The sequence below is a fragment of the Sebastes umbrosus genome, chromosome 3 (assembly GCF_015220745.1).
Source record: "Sebastes umbrosus isolate fSebUmb1 chromosome 3, fSebUmb1.pri, whole genome shotgun sequence".
In the NCBI taxonomy this organism is placed as follows: domain Eukaryota; kingdom Metazoa; phylum Chordata; class Actinopteri; order Perciformes; family Sebastidae; genus Sebastes; species Sebastes umbrosus.
In genome coordinates this window covers 16,254,297-16,268,925 of record NC_051271.1, presented here as the reverse complement: position 1 = coordinate 16,268,925, position 14,629 = coordinate 16,254,297, and the positions used below count along the sequence as shown (strand labels likewise).

At 39.7% G+C, this 14,629-nt stretch overlaps 4 protein-coding genes across 9 annotated transcripts in view; 3 read left to right on the top strand and 1 right to left on the bottom strand.

Moving 5' to 3' along the window:
• Positions 1-4,675, top strand: part of LOC119485925 (E3 ubiquitin-protein ligase TRIM39-like) — a 22,735-nt gene extending 18,060 nt beyond the window's left edge. The window contains exons 1-2 of one of the 2 annotated variants that reach the window (XM_037765770.1): positions 1,501-1,635; positions 2,270-4,675. In XM_037765770.1, the coding sequence (XP_037621698.1) occupies positions 2,272-3,912 (1,641 nt within the window). In that variant the 5' untranslated portion in view covers positions 1,501-1,635; positions 2,270-2,271 and the 3' untranslated portion in view covers positions 3,913-4,675. Of the gene's footprint in view, positions 1-1,500; positions 1,636-2,269 lie in introns of those variants that run through there. The other variant, XM_037765771.1, reaches the window with a different exon arrangement.
• The window catches only part of tomm20b (translocase of outer mitochondrial membrane 20b), a 51,050-nt gene that overhangs the window by 20,781 nt on the left and 15,640 nt on the right, over positions 1-14,629 (bottom strand). The window lies entirely within an intron of this gene.
• Positions 1,550-14,629, top strand: LOC119485935 (E3 ubiquitin-protein ligase TRIM39-like). Of its 3 annotated transcripts, none has more exons than XM_037765789.1 (2): positions 1,550-1,635; positions 12,223-14,629. In XM_037765789.1, the coding sequence occupies exon 2, from the start codon at positions 12,225-12,227 to the stop codon at positions 13,860-13,862; it is 1,638 nt and encodes a 545-aa protein (XP_037621717.1). In that variant the 5' UTR covers positions 1,550-1,635; positions 12,223-12,224; the 3' UTR covers positions 13,863-14,629. The 3 variants fall into 3 exon arrangements, with proteins under 3 accessions (XP_037621717.1, XP_037621716.1, XP_037621715.1); XM_037765788.1 differs by lacking the exon at positions 1,550-1,635 and adding an exon at positions 5,699-5,817; XM_037765787.1 differs by lacking the exon at positions 1,550-1,635 and adding an exon at positions 11,394-11,575.
• On the top strand, positions 8,027-10,453 carry LOC119485930 (E3 ubiquitin-protein ligase TRIM21-like). The gene has a single exon (XM_037765780.1). The coding sequence runs from the start codon at positions 8,043-8,045 to the stop codon at positions 9,681-9,683; it is 1,641 nt and encodes a 546-aa protein (XP_037621708.1). The 5' UTR covers positions 8,027-8,042; the 3' UTR covers positions 9,684-10,453.

The following is a 14,629-nucleotide window of genomic DNA, read 5'->3' as shown; positions in this document are numbered from 1 at the left end:
TTATGCAAATGTAGGTATATATTTATTTTTGGATATCAATTAACAACACAAGACAATGACAGATATTGTCCAGAAACCCTCACAGGTACTGCATTTAGCATAAGAAATATATGCTCAAATCATAACATGGCAAACTGCAGCCCAACAGGCAACAACAGCTGTCAGTGTGTCAGTGTGCTGACTTGACTATGACAAAACATACAAAAAGTTTATAAAATATGATGTTTTTGTTCTAGATTATACTACCCAACACTTTATACAAGATCAATATGAACGATTATTTAATTAGTAGAGCAACAGAAAATGAATGGATTCATCATTTTGATGGTTTAAGTCATATTTCATGTAAAAACATTTCATGGTTCCAGCTTCACAGAGTTGAAGATTTGCTGTTTTTCCTTTTAATAATGTTAAAGGTGCTATTGAAAACATTGATAACATTCAGCCACTAGATGTCAGACTTTCCCTCCTCCGTTCCATTGCTTTCACTTGAATTTAATGGTTGCCAGTTCGTTGCACAACCTGCATATTTTATGGTTGAATGGAATGACTCAGACAGACAGTCATGTCAAGTGATGAATGCTTCGTGGTAGAGTAAAAGTCATTTTGCAACATGTAGCTATAGGCCTACGTTAGGTGTATGTTTGTGTGTGTGGCCCTCCGCTGCTGTAGTTTCAACTGGGCGAATCAACTGTTCTAGCGGCGGAGCATCGTAAAACACACTTCAGTCAAAGTCGACACAAACAAAATAAAACTCATCAAAACCGTCTTTGTTAGTCTTTCCAACAATCACCAACTCTGGTTCAGTCGGCTACCCACAAACCGCTTACAGTGATCACGTCTGTCTGGGTCAAATTGATCATATAAGCAGATGATTATTTACATTCACTTTTTCCCCTCATCAATCTACACTCAATATGTCATAATGACAGTGAAAACAGGATTTTAGAAATTTGTGATTGTTTTAATTCCAGCTTCAAAATCCATGAGTGATGCAATGAGAAAAAACACTCTTCTTCTTCTTTATCATGATATTTTTAACTCACAATGTTACATATTCCATGTCTGAAAAGGCCTATAGTTAAATTTTATGTATATACATTTTTATTTCCTGATGTTCTGATTTTCTTGTTGATGATACAGATTGTATTTGTTGTTTGATTTGATGTCAGTATGTTGCCTTGATATTAATGGCCATGATGGAAATAAGTCTTATTGTGTTATTGACATGTTACAGATATGTGTGACGTCTCTTGTGTCAAATAAACTAAACTCTTCTGATTAAAGTAAATCTGAGGCACCTTAAAGTTTCAACATAATAAAGATAAGAAACACCTTTTAACGTGCCTTACTCCTCCCACATGTTAGGTATATCACCTTTGCTCCATATTAACCAGAGAGAATCTGATATTTCCCAATAACTGTAAATCAGAGGGAGGAAACAAAACCAACAGAGCTGCAGTGAGAGGCGGAGCAACAGTAGAAAAACCAGAGCTTCAACGTCACACTGCAGAAACGAGAGTGAAGTTTGTCAGAGTGGCAGCCACGCAAGTCTCTGTTTCTCTCTAAAAGAAGATTCAAACTGAGTTCATCAGGTGTTTCTCAACAACACAACAGAGTTTCTGCCAAACACTGGTGAGTACAGCTGATAATAGTGACACTTTGAACAACCAGGATTAACACAAAACTTCAGCTCTGCTCAGGCAGGAAGCTCCACTCTTTTCATTTCATACTGAACTATGGCTGTTTGTCTTCAGGTCCTCTAAACAGTAGCCCACTTTAACAGCTTTAAACAGTCTCTCTGTGTCAGTTCTCAGGACTTAAGTAACTTTTAACTGAGTCTTGGTGGTTTGGAGTTTAGTTTCACTCCTACTTTCCTGCTATTATTACTGTTTACTGATCGCTTCCTACATACTGCTTCCTCTATTTCCTCTAGCTGTTTCATATTAAAAGCTTTCTACCAGAGAACCAGCAGGAGGCTTTTAATGTGAAGCAGCTATAGAGGAAATACAATGTGTCTGTCATCAAGTAAGCAGAGCTTTGTTAGCAGTGTTATTCTTCAATAAAAATTGGTCGACACAACATGTTATGGAATAGATTAGGGGCAAGCTTGAGCTTGTCAACACGGCTTAAATGGTTTTGGTTGCTCGTGGCTCATTGTAAGTCAAAACACAGGATATATAATTCAAAATTACTTTACCCAATATCATGTGGTATACTTAAAAGAACAGTAAACACATTTGTGTCTTTTCTTTCACTATGTGTGTAGACATGGCTGCTGCAAACTATCTGCGATCTGAAGATCAGTTTCTGTGCTCCATCTGTCTGGATGTGTTCACTGATCCAGTCTGCACATCATGTGGACACAACTTCTGCAAAAACTGCATCAATGAACACTGGAATACTAGTGACAGGTACCTGTGTCCGATGTGTAAAAAGGTTTTCAACACAAGACCTGAGCTGCACGTCAACACTTTGCTCTCTGAGATAGTTGTTCAGTTCAGACAGTCAGCTCAACAGAAAACCAGCAGCAGCAGCTCAGAGCAACAAATGTCCAAACCAGGAGAAGTTCCCTGTGACTTCTGCACTGGAACCAAACTGAAGGCCCTGAAGTCCTGCCTGGTGTGTCTGGCTTCCTACTGTGAGACTCACCTGGAGCCTCATCTGACAATGTCGGGCCTGAGAAGACATCAGCTGATCGACCCTGTGGAGAACCTGGAAGGCAGGATGTGTACGAAGCACGATAAACCTCTGGAGCTGTTCTGTAAGAATGACCAGACATGTGTCTGCATGCTCTGCCTTGTTCTAGACCACAAGGTGCATGATGTTGTTCCTCTGAAAGAAGAATATGAAGGAAAGAAGGCCGAGCTGGGGAAGACAGAGGCTGAAATCCAGCAGATGATCCAGAAGAGACGACTGAAGATTCAGGAGATCAAACACTCAGTCGACCTCAGTGAGGAAGATGCAGACAGAGAGATAGCAGAAGGTGTTCAGGTCTTCACTGCTCTGAAGGAGTCTGTTGAGAGAGGCCAGGCCAATCTCATCAACACGATCAAAGAGAAGCAGAAAACAACAGAAAAACAGGCCGAAGCTTTCATCAAAGAGCTGGAACAGGAAATCACTGAGCTGACGAAGAGATGGACTGAAGTGGAGCAGCTCTCACGTTCTGAGGACCAACTCCATCTTCTCCAGAGTGTCCAGTCCATGAAAGCGGCTCCATCCACCAAGGACTGGACAGAGGTCAGCGTCCGTCCATCATATGAGGGGACTGTGGTGAAAGCTGTGGCTCAGCTGGAGGAGACACTCAGTAAAGAGATGAAGAAGCAGGTCGCTGAAGCTGAGCTGAAGAGGGTCCAGCAGTATGCAGTGGATGTGACTCTTGATCCTCATACAGCTCATCCCCATCTCATCCTGTCTAATGATGGGAAACAAGTCAGTCTTGCTGATGTTTGGAAGAATCTCCCAGACAACCCAGAGAGATTTTCTCATTGTATTTGTGTTTTAGGAAAGCAGAGTTTCTCTTCAGGCAGATTTCACTTTGAGGTTCGAGTTAAAGGAAAGACTGACTGGGACTTAGGAGTGGCCAGAGAGTCGATCAACAGGAAGGGAGACATCACACTGACCCCTCAGAATGGTTACTGGACTATATGTTTGACAAATGGAAATGAGTATGAAGCTCTTGATGGCCCTTCAGTCAGTCTCTCTCTGAAGTCTCGGCCTCAGAAGGTGGGGGTGTTTGTGGATTATGAGGAGGGTCTTGTCTCCTTTTATGACGTAGATGCTGCAGCTCTTATCTACTCCTTTACTGGCTGCTGCTTCACTGAGAAACTCTTCCCATTCTTCTGTCCTGGTGTTAATGATGGTGGTAAAAACTCTGGCCCTCTGATCATCTCTCCTGTTGGAGTAAACTAATAACTAATCTTATTTCATGTATTGATTTTTTTTTTCATTCAAGGGAACATGTACACATTAATGACAACACATTAGAGTTTACATCTTATTTTCTACATAGCCAACACATTGATTTGATGCATTCATGTCTTCAACCCTGCACCATGACCCTCGTTATGTGGAGAATATCTATTTAAAACCCTGTTAAACCTTGGTAGCCGAGTGGTTACGGTGTATACAATACTTTATAACCGCCATGTCCAGGGGTTGGTTCTGGTCTTGGGACCTCTCCCCCCTCTCATGATTATATCATATTTTAGCTTATAATTATTAAATATGAATGTTTATTAAATAAATGTTTATAATAAAGTAATTTTCTATACATTTTGAGGTAAATATTGGGGTAATTTGGCAGTAATTCCAAAGAAATTTCAAATAGGTTACTTGCTAATTATCACCTAATTACCATGAAATTTGCACACCTGTAAAATGAAGTGCTACCAAAACAAAGTTAAGGTAAGTAAGGCCTATTACATCCCTATAGTGTCTACAGAATACAGTATGTCATTTAATTATAGTGGGCATAAAAAGTTAATGGAGAAAGTTAATTAAGAGAATAGATGCTAATAGAATTTTCTATTTTGTGTGAAATGTGGTATAATTAATTACTGGTCACTTTTTATTTGTTTTGTGAATACTGGTAAGATGGCTATTGAGTCAAAGAAATCTGTAAATATGTGATTGTTAAATAAAAACTGTAAATAAACTAGTTGTTGAACACAAAGCCTGAGTAAGCAGTGACTTGAGCACCAAACACTAAACAGAAAAGCCTGGTTTACAAATAAGTTGTATTTCATGAGAAATACATCGTGTTTCCTGTAATCCACGTTTTTATCCTACAGTGATGGAGAGCATAATGATGAATAACTAATTAATGTCTTCAGAATATTTTCCACCTGGCATGTGTTAGTGCTTCACATGGCTGTTATTTATATACCAGGTTTTATGTGAGAGTTTGTAAGAAAATAAAACTAAGAAAATAAAACTCATCAAAACCGTCTTTGTTAGTCTTTCCAACAATCACCAACTCTGGTTCAGTCGGCTACCCACAAACCGCTTACAGTGATCACGTCTGTCTGGGTCAAATTGATCATATAAGCAGATGATTATTTACATTCACTTTTTCCCCTCATCAATCTACACTCAATATGTCATAATGACTGTGAAAACAGGATTTTAGAAATTTATGATTGTTTTAATTCCAGTTTCAAAATCCATGAATGATGTAATGAGAAAAAACACTCTTCTTTATTATCATATTTTTAACTCACAGTGTTACATATTCCATGTCTGAAAAGGCCTATAGTTAAATTGTATGTATATATATTTTATTTCCTGATGTTCTGATTTTCTTGTTGATGATACAGATTGTTTTTGTTGTTTGATTTGATGGCAGTATGTTGCCTTGATATCAATGACCATGATGGAAATAAGTCTTATTGTGTTATTGACATGTTACAGATATGTGTGACGTCTCTCTTGTGTCAAATAAAATAAACTCTTCTGGTTAAAATAAATCTGAGGCACCTTGAAGTTTCAACATAATAAAAATAAGAAACATCTTTTAACGTGCCTTACTCCTCCTACCTGTTAGGTATATCACCACCTTTGCTCCATATTAACCAGAGAGAACCTGGTATTTCCCAATAACCGTGTAAATCAGAGGGAGGAAACAAAACCAACAGAGCTGCAGTGAGAGGCGGAGCAACACTAGAAAGACCAGAGCTTCAACGTCACACTGCAGAAACGAGAGTGAAGTTTGTCAGAGTGGCAGCCACGCAAGTCTCTGTTTCTCTCTAAAAGAAAAATCAACCTGAGTTCATCAGGTGTTTCTCAACAACACAACAGAGTTTCTGCCAAACACTGGTGAGTACAGCTGATAATATTTACACTTTCAACAACCAGGATTAACACAAAACTTCAGCTCTACTCAGGCAGGAAGTTCCACTCTTTTCATTTCATACTGAACTATGGCTGTTTGTCTTCAGGTCCTCTAAACAGTAGCCCACTTTAACAGCTTTAAACAGTCTCTCTGTGTCAGTTCTCAGGACTTTAGTAACTTTTAACTGAGTCTTGGTGGTTTGGAGTTTAGTTTCACTCCTACTTTCCTGCTATTATTACTGTTTACTGATCGCTTCCTACATACTGCTTCCTCTATTTCCTCTAGCTGTTTCATATTAAAAGCTTTCCACCAGAGAACCAGCAGGAGGCTTTTAATGTGAAGCAGCTATAGAGGAAATACAATGTGTTTGTCATCAAGTAAGCAGAACTTTGTTAGCAGTGTTATTCTTCAATAAAAATTGGTCTACACAACATGTTATGGATATATTAGGTGCCATTTTGCCAGAGTAGCAAGCTTGAGCTTGTCAACCGGGCTTAAATGGTTTTGGTTGCTCGCGGCTCATTGCAAGTCAAAACACAGGATATACAGGTGCAGCTCGAAAAATTTGAATATCACGAAAAAGTTCAATATTCTTTGTCAGTTATTTAAGAAAGTGAAAATGTAATATATTATAGACTCATTGCACATAAACTAAAATGTTTCAAGCATTTTTTCATTTTAATTTTGATAATTACAGCCTACAGCTCAAAAAACAAAGAAAAAGGTATCTCAAATTATTAGAATATTTCATTTTGAGTTTCAGTAAATTACTATTCATACAGAATAAATGCTGTGTATCTCTCAGTCTAGTTCAGTACACACAGCCACAATCATGGGGAAGCCTGCTGACTTGACAGTTGTCCGGAAGACAATCATCGAGACCCTCCACAAGGAGGGTCAGCCACAGAAGGTCATCGCTGAAAGGGCTGGCTGTTCGCAGAGTGCTGTATCGAAGCATGTTCACGGAAAGTTGAATGGAAGGGAAAAGTGAGGTAGGAAAAGGTTCACAAGCAACAAGGATGACTGCAGCCTTGAGAAGATTGTCAAGCAAAGCAGATTCAAGAACTTGGGAGAGCTTCACAAGGAGTGGACTGAGGCTGGAGTCAGTGCATCAAGAGCCAGCACTCACAGACGTCTTCAGGAAGCAGGCTATAGCTGTCACATTCTTCGTATCAAGCCACTCCTGAACCAGAGATAACGTCAGAAGCATCTTACCTGGGCTAAGGAGAAGAAGAACTGGACCATTGCTCAGTGGTCCAAAGTCCTCCTTTCAGATGAAAGTAAATTTTGCATTTCATTTGGAAATCAAGGTCCCAGAGTCTGGAGGAAGAGTGGAGGGGTACAGAATCCAAGTTGCTTGAAGTCCAGTGTGAAGTTTCAAAAGTCAGTGATGATTTGGGGTGCCATGTCATCTGCTGGTGTTGGTCCACTGTGTTTTAGCAAGTCCAAAGTCAATGCAGGCGTCTACCAGGAAATTTTAGAGCACTTCATGCTTCCGTCTGCTGACAAGCTTTATGGAGATGCCGATTTCCTATTCCAGCAGGACTTAGCACCTGCCCACAGTGCCAAAACTACTGCTAACTGGTTTGCTGACCATGATATTACTCTGCTTGATTGGCCAGCCAACTTGCCTGACCTGAAGCCCATAGAGAATCTATGGGATATTGTCAAGAGGAAGATGAGAAACATCCAACCCAACAATACAGATGAGCTGTAGACCAATATCAAAGCAACCTGGGCTTCAATAACGCCTCAGCAGCGCCACAGGCTGATCGCCTTAATGCCACGCCACATTGATGCAGTAATTTGTGCATTTATACACTCAATACCAAGTATTGAGTGTAAAAATGCACATACTTTACAGAAGTTGGACATTTCTGTATTGTAAATCCTTTTTTTGATTGATCTTATGAAGTATTCTAATATTTTGAGATACCTTTTTTTTATTTTTTGAGCTGTAGGCTGTAATTATCAAAATTCAAATGAAAAAATGCTTGAAACATTTTAGTTTATATGTAATGAGTCTATAATATATTACATTTTCACTTTCTTAAATAACTGACGAAGAATATTGAACTTTTTTGCGATATCTTAATTTTTTGAGCTGCACCTGTATAATTCAAAATGACTTTACCGAATATCATATGTTATACTTAAAAGAACAGTAATCACATTTGTTTGTTTCTTTTCTTTCACTATTTGTGTAGATATGGCTGCTGCAAACTATGTGCGATCTGAAGATCAGTTCCTGTGCTCCATCTGTCTGGATGTGTTTACTGATCCAGTCAGTATACCATGTGGACACAACTTCTGCAAAAACTGCATCAATGAACACTGGAATACTAGTGACAGGTACCTGTGTCCGATGTGTAAAAAGGTTTTCAACACAAGACCTGAACTGCACGTCAACACTTTGTTCTCTGAGATGGTTGTTCAGTTCAGACAGTCAGCTCAACAGAAAACCAGCAGCATCAGCTCAGAGCAACAAGTGTCCAAACCAGGAGAAGTTCCCTGTGACGTCTGCACTGGAACCAAACTGAAGGCCCTGAAGTCCTGCCTGGTGTGTCTGGCCTCCTACTGTGAGACTCACCTGGAGCCGCATCTGACAGCTTCACGTCTGAAAAGACATCAGCTGATCGACCCTGTGGAGAACCTGGAAGACAGGATGTGTACGAAGCACGATAAACCTCTGGAGCTGTTCTGTAAGACCGACCAGACATGTGTCTGCATGCTCTGCCTCGTTTTAGACCATAAGACACATGAGTTTGTTCCTCTGAAAGAAGAATATGAAGGAAAGAAGGCCGAGCTGGGGAAGACAGAGGCTGACATCCAGCAGATGATCCAGAAGAGACGACTGAAGATTCAGGAGATCAAACACTCAGTAGACCTCAGTGAGGAAGATGCAGACAGAGAGATAGCAGAAGGTGTTCAGGTCTTCACTGCTCTGAAGGAGTCTGTTGAGAGAGGCCAGGCCAATCTCATCAACACGATCAAAGAGAAGCAGAAAACATCAGAAAAACAGGCCGAAGCTTTCATCAAAGAGCTGGAACAGGAAATCTCTGAGCTGACGAAGAGAAAGGCTGAATCGGAGCAGCTCTCACGCTCTGAAGACCATCTCCATCTTCTCCAGAGTGTCCAGTCCCTGAAAGCTGCTCCACCCACCAAGGACTGGACAGAGGTCAGCGTCCGTCCATCAACATATAAGGGGACTGTGGTGAGAGCTGTGGCTCAGCTGGAGGAGACACTCAGTAAAGAGATAAAGAAGCTGCTTGAAGATGAGCTGAAGAGGGTCCATCAGTATGCAGTGGATGTGACACTCGATCCTGATACAGCTCATCCCCGTCTCATCCTGTCTGATGATGGGAAACAAGTGAATGATAGTGATGTGAGGAAGAATCTCCCAGACAACCAAGAGAGATTTTCTGATTGTGTTAGTGTTTTAGGAAAGCAGAGTTTCTCTTCAGGCAGATTTTACTTTGAGGTTCAAGTTAAAGGAAAGACTGACTGGGACTTAGGATTGGCCAGAGAGTCGATCAACAGGAAGGGAGTCCCCACACTGAGATCTGAGGACGGTTACTGGATTATATGTTTGAGAATTGGAAATGAGTACAAAGCTGCTACTAGCCCTCCAGTCAGTCTCTCTCTGAAGTCTCGGCCTCAGAAGGTGGGGGTGTTTGTGGATTATGAGGAGGGTCTGGTCTCCTTTTATGACGTAGATGCTGCAGCTCTTATCTACTCCTTTACTGGCTGCTGCTTCACTGAGAAACTCTTCCCATTCTTCAGTCCTGGTTATAATGATGGTGGTAAAACCTCTGCCCCTCTGATCATCTCTCCTGTCAGAGTAAACTAATAACTTATCTTATTTCATGTATTGATTTTTTTTTTCATTCAAGGGAACATGTACACATTAATGACAACACGTCAGAGTTTACATCTTATTTTCTACATAGCCAAACACATTGATTTGATGCATTCATGTCTTCAACCCTGCATCATGACCCACGTTATGTGGAGAATATCTATTTAAAACCCTGTTAAACCTTGTTAGCCGAGTGGTTACAGCGTATACAATACTTTATAACCGCCATGTCCCGGGTTTGATTCCGGCCTTGGGATCTCTCCGCCCCCCATTTTAACATGACCATATCCTATTTTAATGTATAATTATTAAATATAAATGTTTATTAAATAAATGTTTATAATAAAGCAATTTTACTTTTAAAGTAATTAAATATTGGGGTAATTTGACAGTAATTCCAAAGAAATTTTAAATAGGTTACTTGCTAATTATCACCTAATTACCATGAAATTTGCAGACCTGTAAAATGAAGTGCTACCAAAACAAAGTTAAGATAAGTAAGGCCTATTACATCCCTATAGTGTCTACAGAATACAGTATGTCATTTATTTATAGTGGGCATAAAAAGTTAATGGTGAAAGTTAATTAAGAGAATAAATGCTAATAGAATTTTCTATTTTGTGTGAAATGTGGTATAATTAATTACTGGTCACTTTTTATTTGTTTTGTGAATACTGGTAAGATGGCTATTGAGTCAAAGAAATCTGTAAATATGTGATTGTTAAATAAAAACTGTCAATAAACTAGTTGTTGAACACAAAGCCTGAGTAAGCAGTGACTTGAGCACCAAACACTAAACAGAAAAGCCTGGTTTACACATAAGTTGTATTTCATGAGAAATACATTGTGTTTCCTGTAATCCACGTTTTTATTCTACAGTGATGGAGAGCATAATGATGAATGTAAATAATGTCTTCAGAATATTTTCCACCTTGCATGTGTTAGTGCTTCACATGTCTGTTATTTATATACCAGGTTTTATGTGAGAGTTTGTAAGAAAATAAAACTAACAAAATAAAACTCATCAAAACCGTCTTTGTTAGTCTTTCCAACAATCACCAACTCTGGTTCAGTCGGCTACCCACAAACCGCTTACAGTGATCACGTCTGTCTGGGTCAAATTGATCATATAAGCAGATGATTATTTACATTCACTTTTTCCCCTCATCAATCTACACTCAATATGTCATAATGACTGTGATTGTTTTAATTCCAGCTTCAAAATCCATGAGTGATGCAATGAGAAAAAACACTCTTCTTCTTTTTTATCATGATATTTTTAACTCACAATGTTACATATTCCATGTCTGAAAAGGCCTATAGTTAAATTGTATGTATATACATTTTTATTTCCTGATGTTCTGATTTTCTTGTTGATGATACAGATTGTATTTGTTGTTTGATTTGATGTCAGTATGTTGCCTTGATATCAATGACCATGATGGAAATAAGTCTTATTGTGTTATTGACATGTTACAGATATGTGTGACGTCTCTCTTGTGTCAAATAAACTAAACTCTTCTGATTAAAGTAAATCTGAGGCACCTTAAAGTTTCAACATAATAAAGACTAGAAACACCTTTTAACATGCCTTACTCCTCCTACCTGTTAGGTATATCACCACTTTTGCTCCATATTAACCAGAGAGAACCACGTATTTCCCAATAACCGTGTAAATCAGAGGGAGGAAACAAACCAACAGAGCTGCAGTGAGAGGCGGAGCAACACTAGAAAAACCAGAGCTTCAACGTCACACTGCAGAAACGAGAGTGAAGTTTGTCAGAGTGGCAGCCACGCAAGTCTCTGTTTCTCTCTAAAAGAAAATTCAAACTGAGTTCATCAGGTGTTTCTCAACAACACAGCAGAGTTTCTGTCAAACACTGGTGAGTACAGCTGATAATATTTACACTTTGAACAACCAGGATTAAAACAAAACTTCAGCTCTACTCAGGCAGGAAGCTCCACTCTTTTCATTTCATACTGAACTATGACTGTTTGTCTTCAGGTCCTCTAAACAGTAGCCCACTTTAACAGCTTTAAACAGTCTCTCTGTGTCAGTTCTCAGGACTTAAGTAACTTTTAACTGAGTCTTGGTGGTTTGGAGTTTAGTTTCACTCCTACTTTCCTGCTATTATTACTGTTTACTGATCGCTTCCTACATACTGCTTCCTCTATTTCCTCTAGCTGTTTCATATTAAAAGCTTTCCAGCAGAGAACCAGCAGGAGGCTTTTAATGTGAAGCAGCTATAGAGGAAATACAATGTGTTTGTCATCAAGTAAGCAGAGCTTTGTTAGCAGTGTTATTCAATAGAAATTGGTCTACACAACATGTTATGGATATATTAGGTGCAATTTTGCAAGAGCAGCAAGCTTGACCTTGTCAACACGGCTTAAATGGTTTTGGTTGCTCGCGGCTCATTGCAAGTCAAAACACAGGATATATAATTCATAATTACTTTACCTAATATCATATGTTCTACTTAAAAGAACAGTAATCACATTTGTTTGTTTTCTTTCACTATTTGTGTAGATATGGCTGCTGCAAACTATCTGCGATCTGAAGATCAGTTTCTGTGCTCCATCTGTCTGGATGTGTTCACTGATCCAGTCAGTACATCATGTGGACACAACTTCTGCAAAAACTGCATCAATGAACACTGGAATACTAGTGACAGGTACCTGTGTCCGATGTGTAAAAAGGTTTTCAACACAAGACCAGAGCTACACGTCAACACTTTGTTCTCTGAGATGGTTGTTCAGTTCAGACAGTCAGCTCAACAGAAAGCCAGCAGCAGCAGCTCAGAGCAACAAGTGTCCAAACCAGGAGAAGTTCCCTGTGACGTCTGCACTGGAACCAAACTGAAGGCCCTGAAGTCCTGCCTGGTGTGTCTGGCCTCCTACTGTGAGACTCACTTGGAGCCTCATCTGACAGCTTCACGTCTGAAAAGACATCAGCTGATCGACCCTGTGGAGAACCTGGAAGACAGGATGTGTACGAAGCACGATAAACCTCTGGAGCTGTTCTGTAAGACCGACCAGACATGTGTCTGCATGCTCTGCCCCATTTTTGACCACAAGACGCACGAGTTTGTTCCTCTGAAAGAAGAATATGAAGGAAAGAAGGCCGAGCTGGGGAAGACAGAGGCTGAAATCCAGCAGATGATCCAGAAGAGACGACTGAAGATTCAGGAGATCAAACACTCAGTCGACCTCAGTGAGGAAGATGCAGACAGAGAGATAGCAGAAGGTGTTCAAGTCTTCACTGCTCTGAAGGAGTCTGTTGAGAGAGGCCAGGCCGATCTCATCAACACGATCAAAGAGAAGCAGAAAACAACAGAAAAACAGGCCGAAGCTTTCATCAAAGAGCTGGAACAGGAAATCTCTGAGCTGAAGAAGAGAAGGACTGAAGTGGAGCAGCTCAAAGGCTCTGAAGACCATCTCCATCTTCTCCAGAGTGTCCAGTCCCTGAAAACTGCTCCACCCACCAAGGACTGGACAGAGGTCAGCGTCCGTCCACCATATAAGGGGACTGTGGTGAAAGCTGTGGCTCAGCTGGAGGAGACACTCAGTAAAGAGATGAAGAAGCTGCTTGAAGATGAGCTGAAGAGGGTCCAGCAGTATGCAGTGGATCTGACTCTTGATCCTGATACAGCTCATCCTGATCTCATCCTGTCTGATGATGGGAAACAAGTGAATGATAGTGATGTGAGGAAGAATCTCCCTGACAACCCAGAGAGATTTTCTAAGTGTGCTTGTGTTTTAGGAAAGCAGAGTTTCTCTTCAGGCAGATTTTACTTTGAGGTTCAAGTTAAAGGAAAGACTCACTGGGAGTTAGGAGTGGCCAGAGAGTCGATCAACAGGAAGGGAGACATCACACTGGGCCCTCAGAATGGTTACTGGACTATATGGTTGAGAAATGGAAATGAGTATGAAGCTCTTGTTGTCCCTTCAGTCAGTCTCTCTCTGAAGTCTCGGCCTCAGAAGGTGGGGGTGTTTGTGGATTATGAGGAGGGTCTGGTCTCCTTTTATGACGTAGGTGCTGCAGCTCTTATCTACTCCTTTACTGGCTGCTGCTTCACTGAGAAACTCTTCCCATACTTCTGTCCTGGTCTTAATGAACGTGGTAAAAACTCTGGCCCTCTGATCATCTCTCCTGTCAGAGTAAACTAATAACTTATCTTATTTCATGTATTGATTTTTCTTTCATTCAAGGGAACATGTACACATTAATGGCAACACATTAGAGTTTACATCTTATTTTCTACATAGCCAACACATTGATTTGATGCATTCATGTCTTCAACCCTGCATCATGACCCGTTATTTGGAGAATATCTATTTAAAACCCTGTTAAACCTTGTTAGCCGAGTGGTTACAGCATATACAATACTGTATAACCGTCATGTACCGGGTTTGATTCCGGCCTTGGGACCTCTCCGCCCCGCATTTTAACATGATTATATCCTATTTTAGCATATAATTATTAAATATAAATGTTTATCAAATAAATGTTTATAATAAAGTAATTTTCAATACATTTTTATGTAAATATTGGGGTAATTTGGCAGTAATTCCAAAGAAATTTTAAATAGGTTACTTGCTAATTATTACCTAATTACCATGACATTTTCAGACCTGTAAAATGAAATGCTACCAAAACAAAGTTAAGGTAAGTAAGGCCTATTACATCCCTATAGTGTCTACAGAATACAGTATGTCATTTAATTATAGTGGGCATAAAAAGTTAATGGATAAAGTTAATTAAGAGAATAGATGCTAATAGAATTTTCTATTTAGTGTGAAATGTGGTATAATTAATTACTGGTCACTTTTTATTTGTTTTGTGAATACTGGTAAGATGGCTATTGAGTCAAAGAAATCTGTAAATATGTGATTGTTAAATAAAAACTGTAATTAAACTAGTTGTTGAACACAAA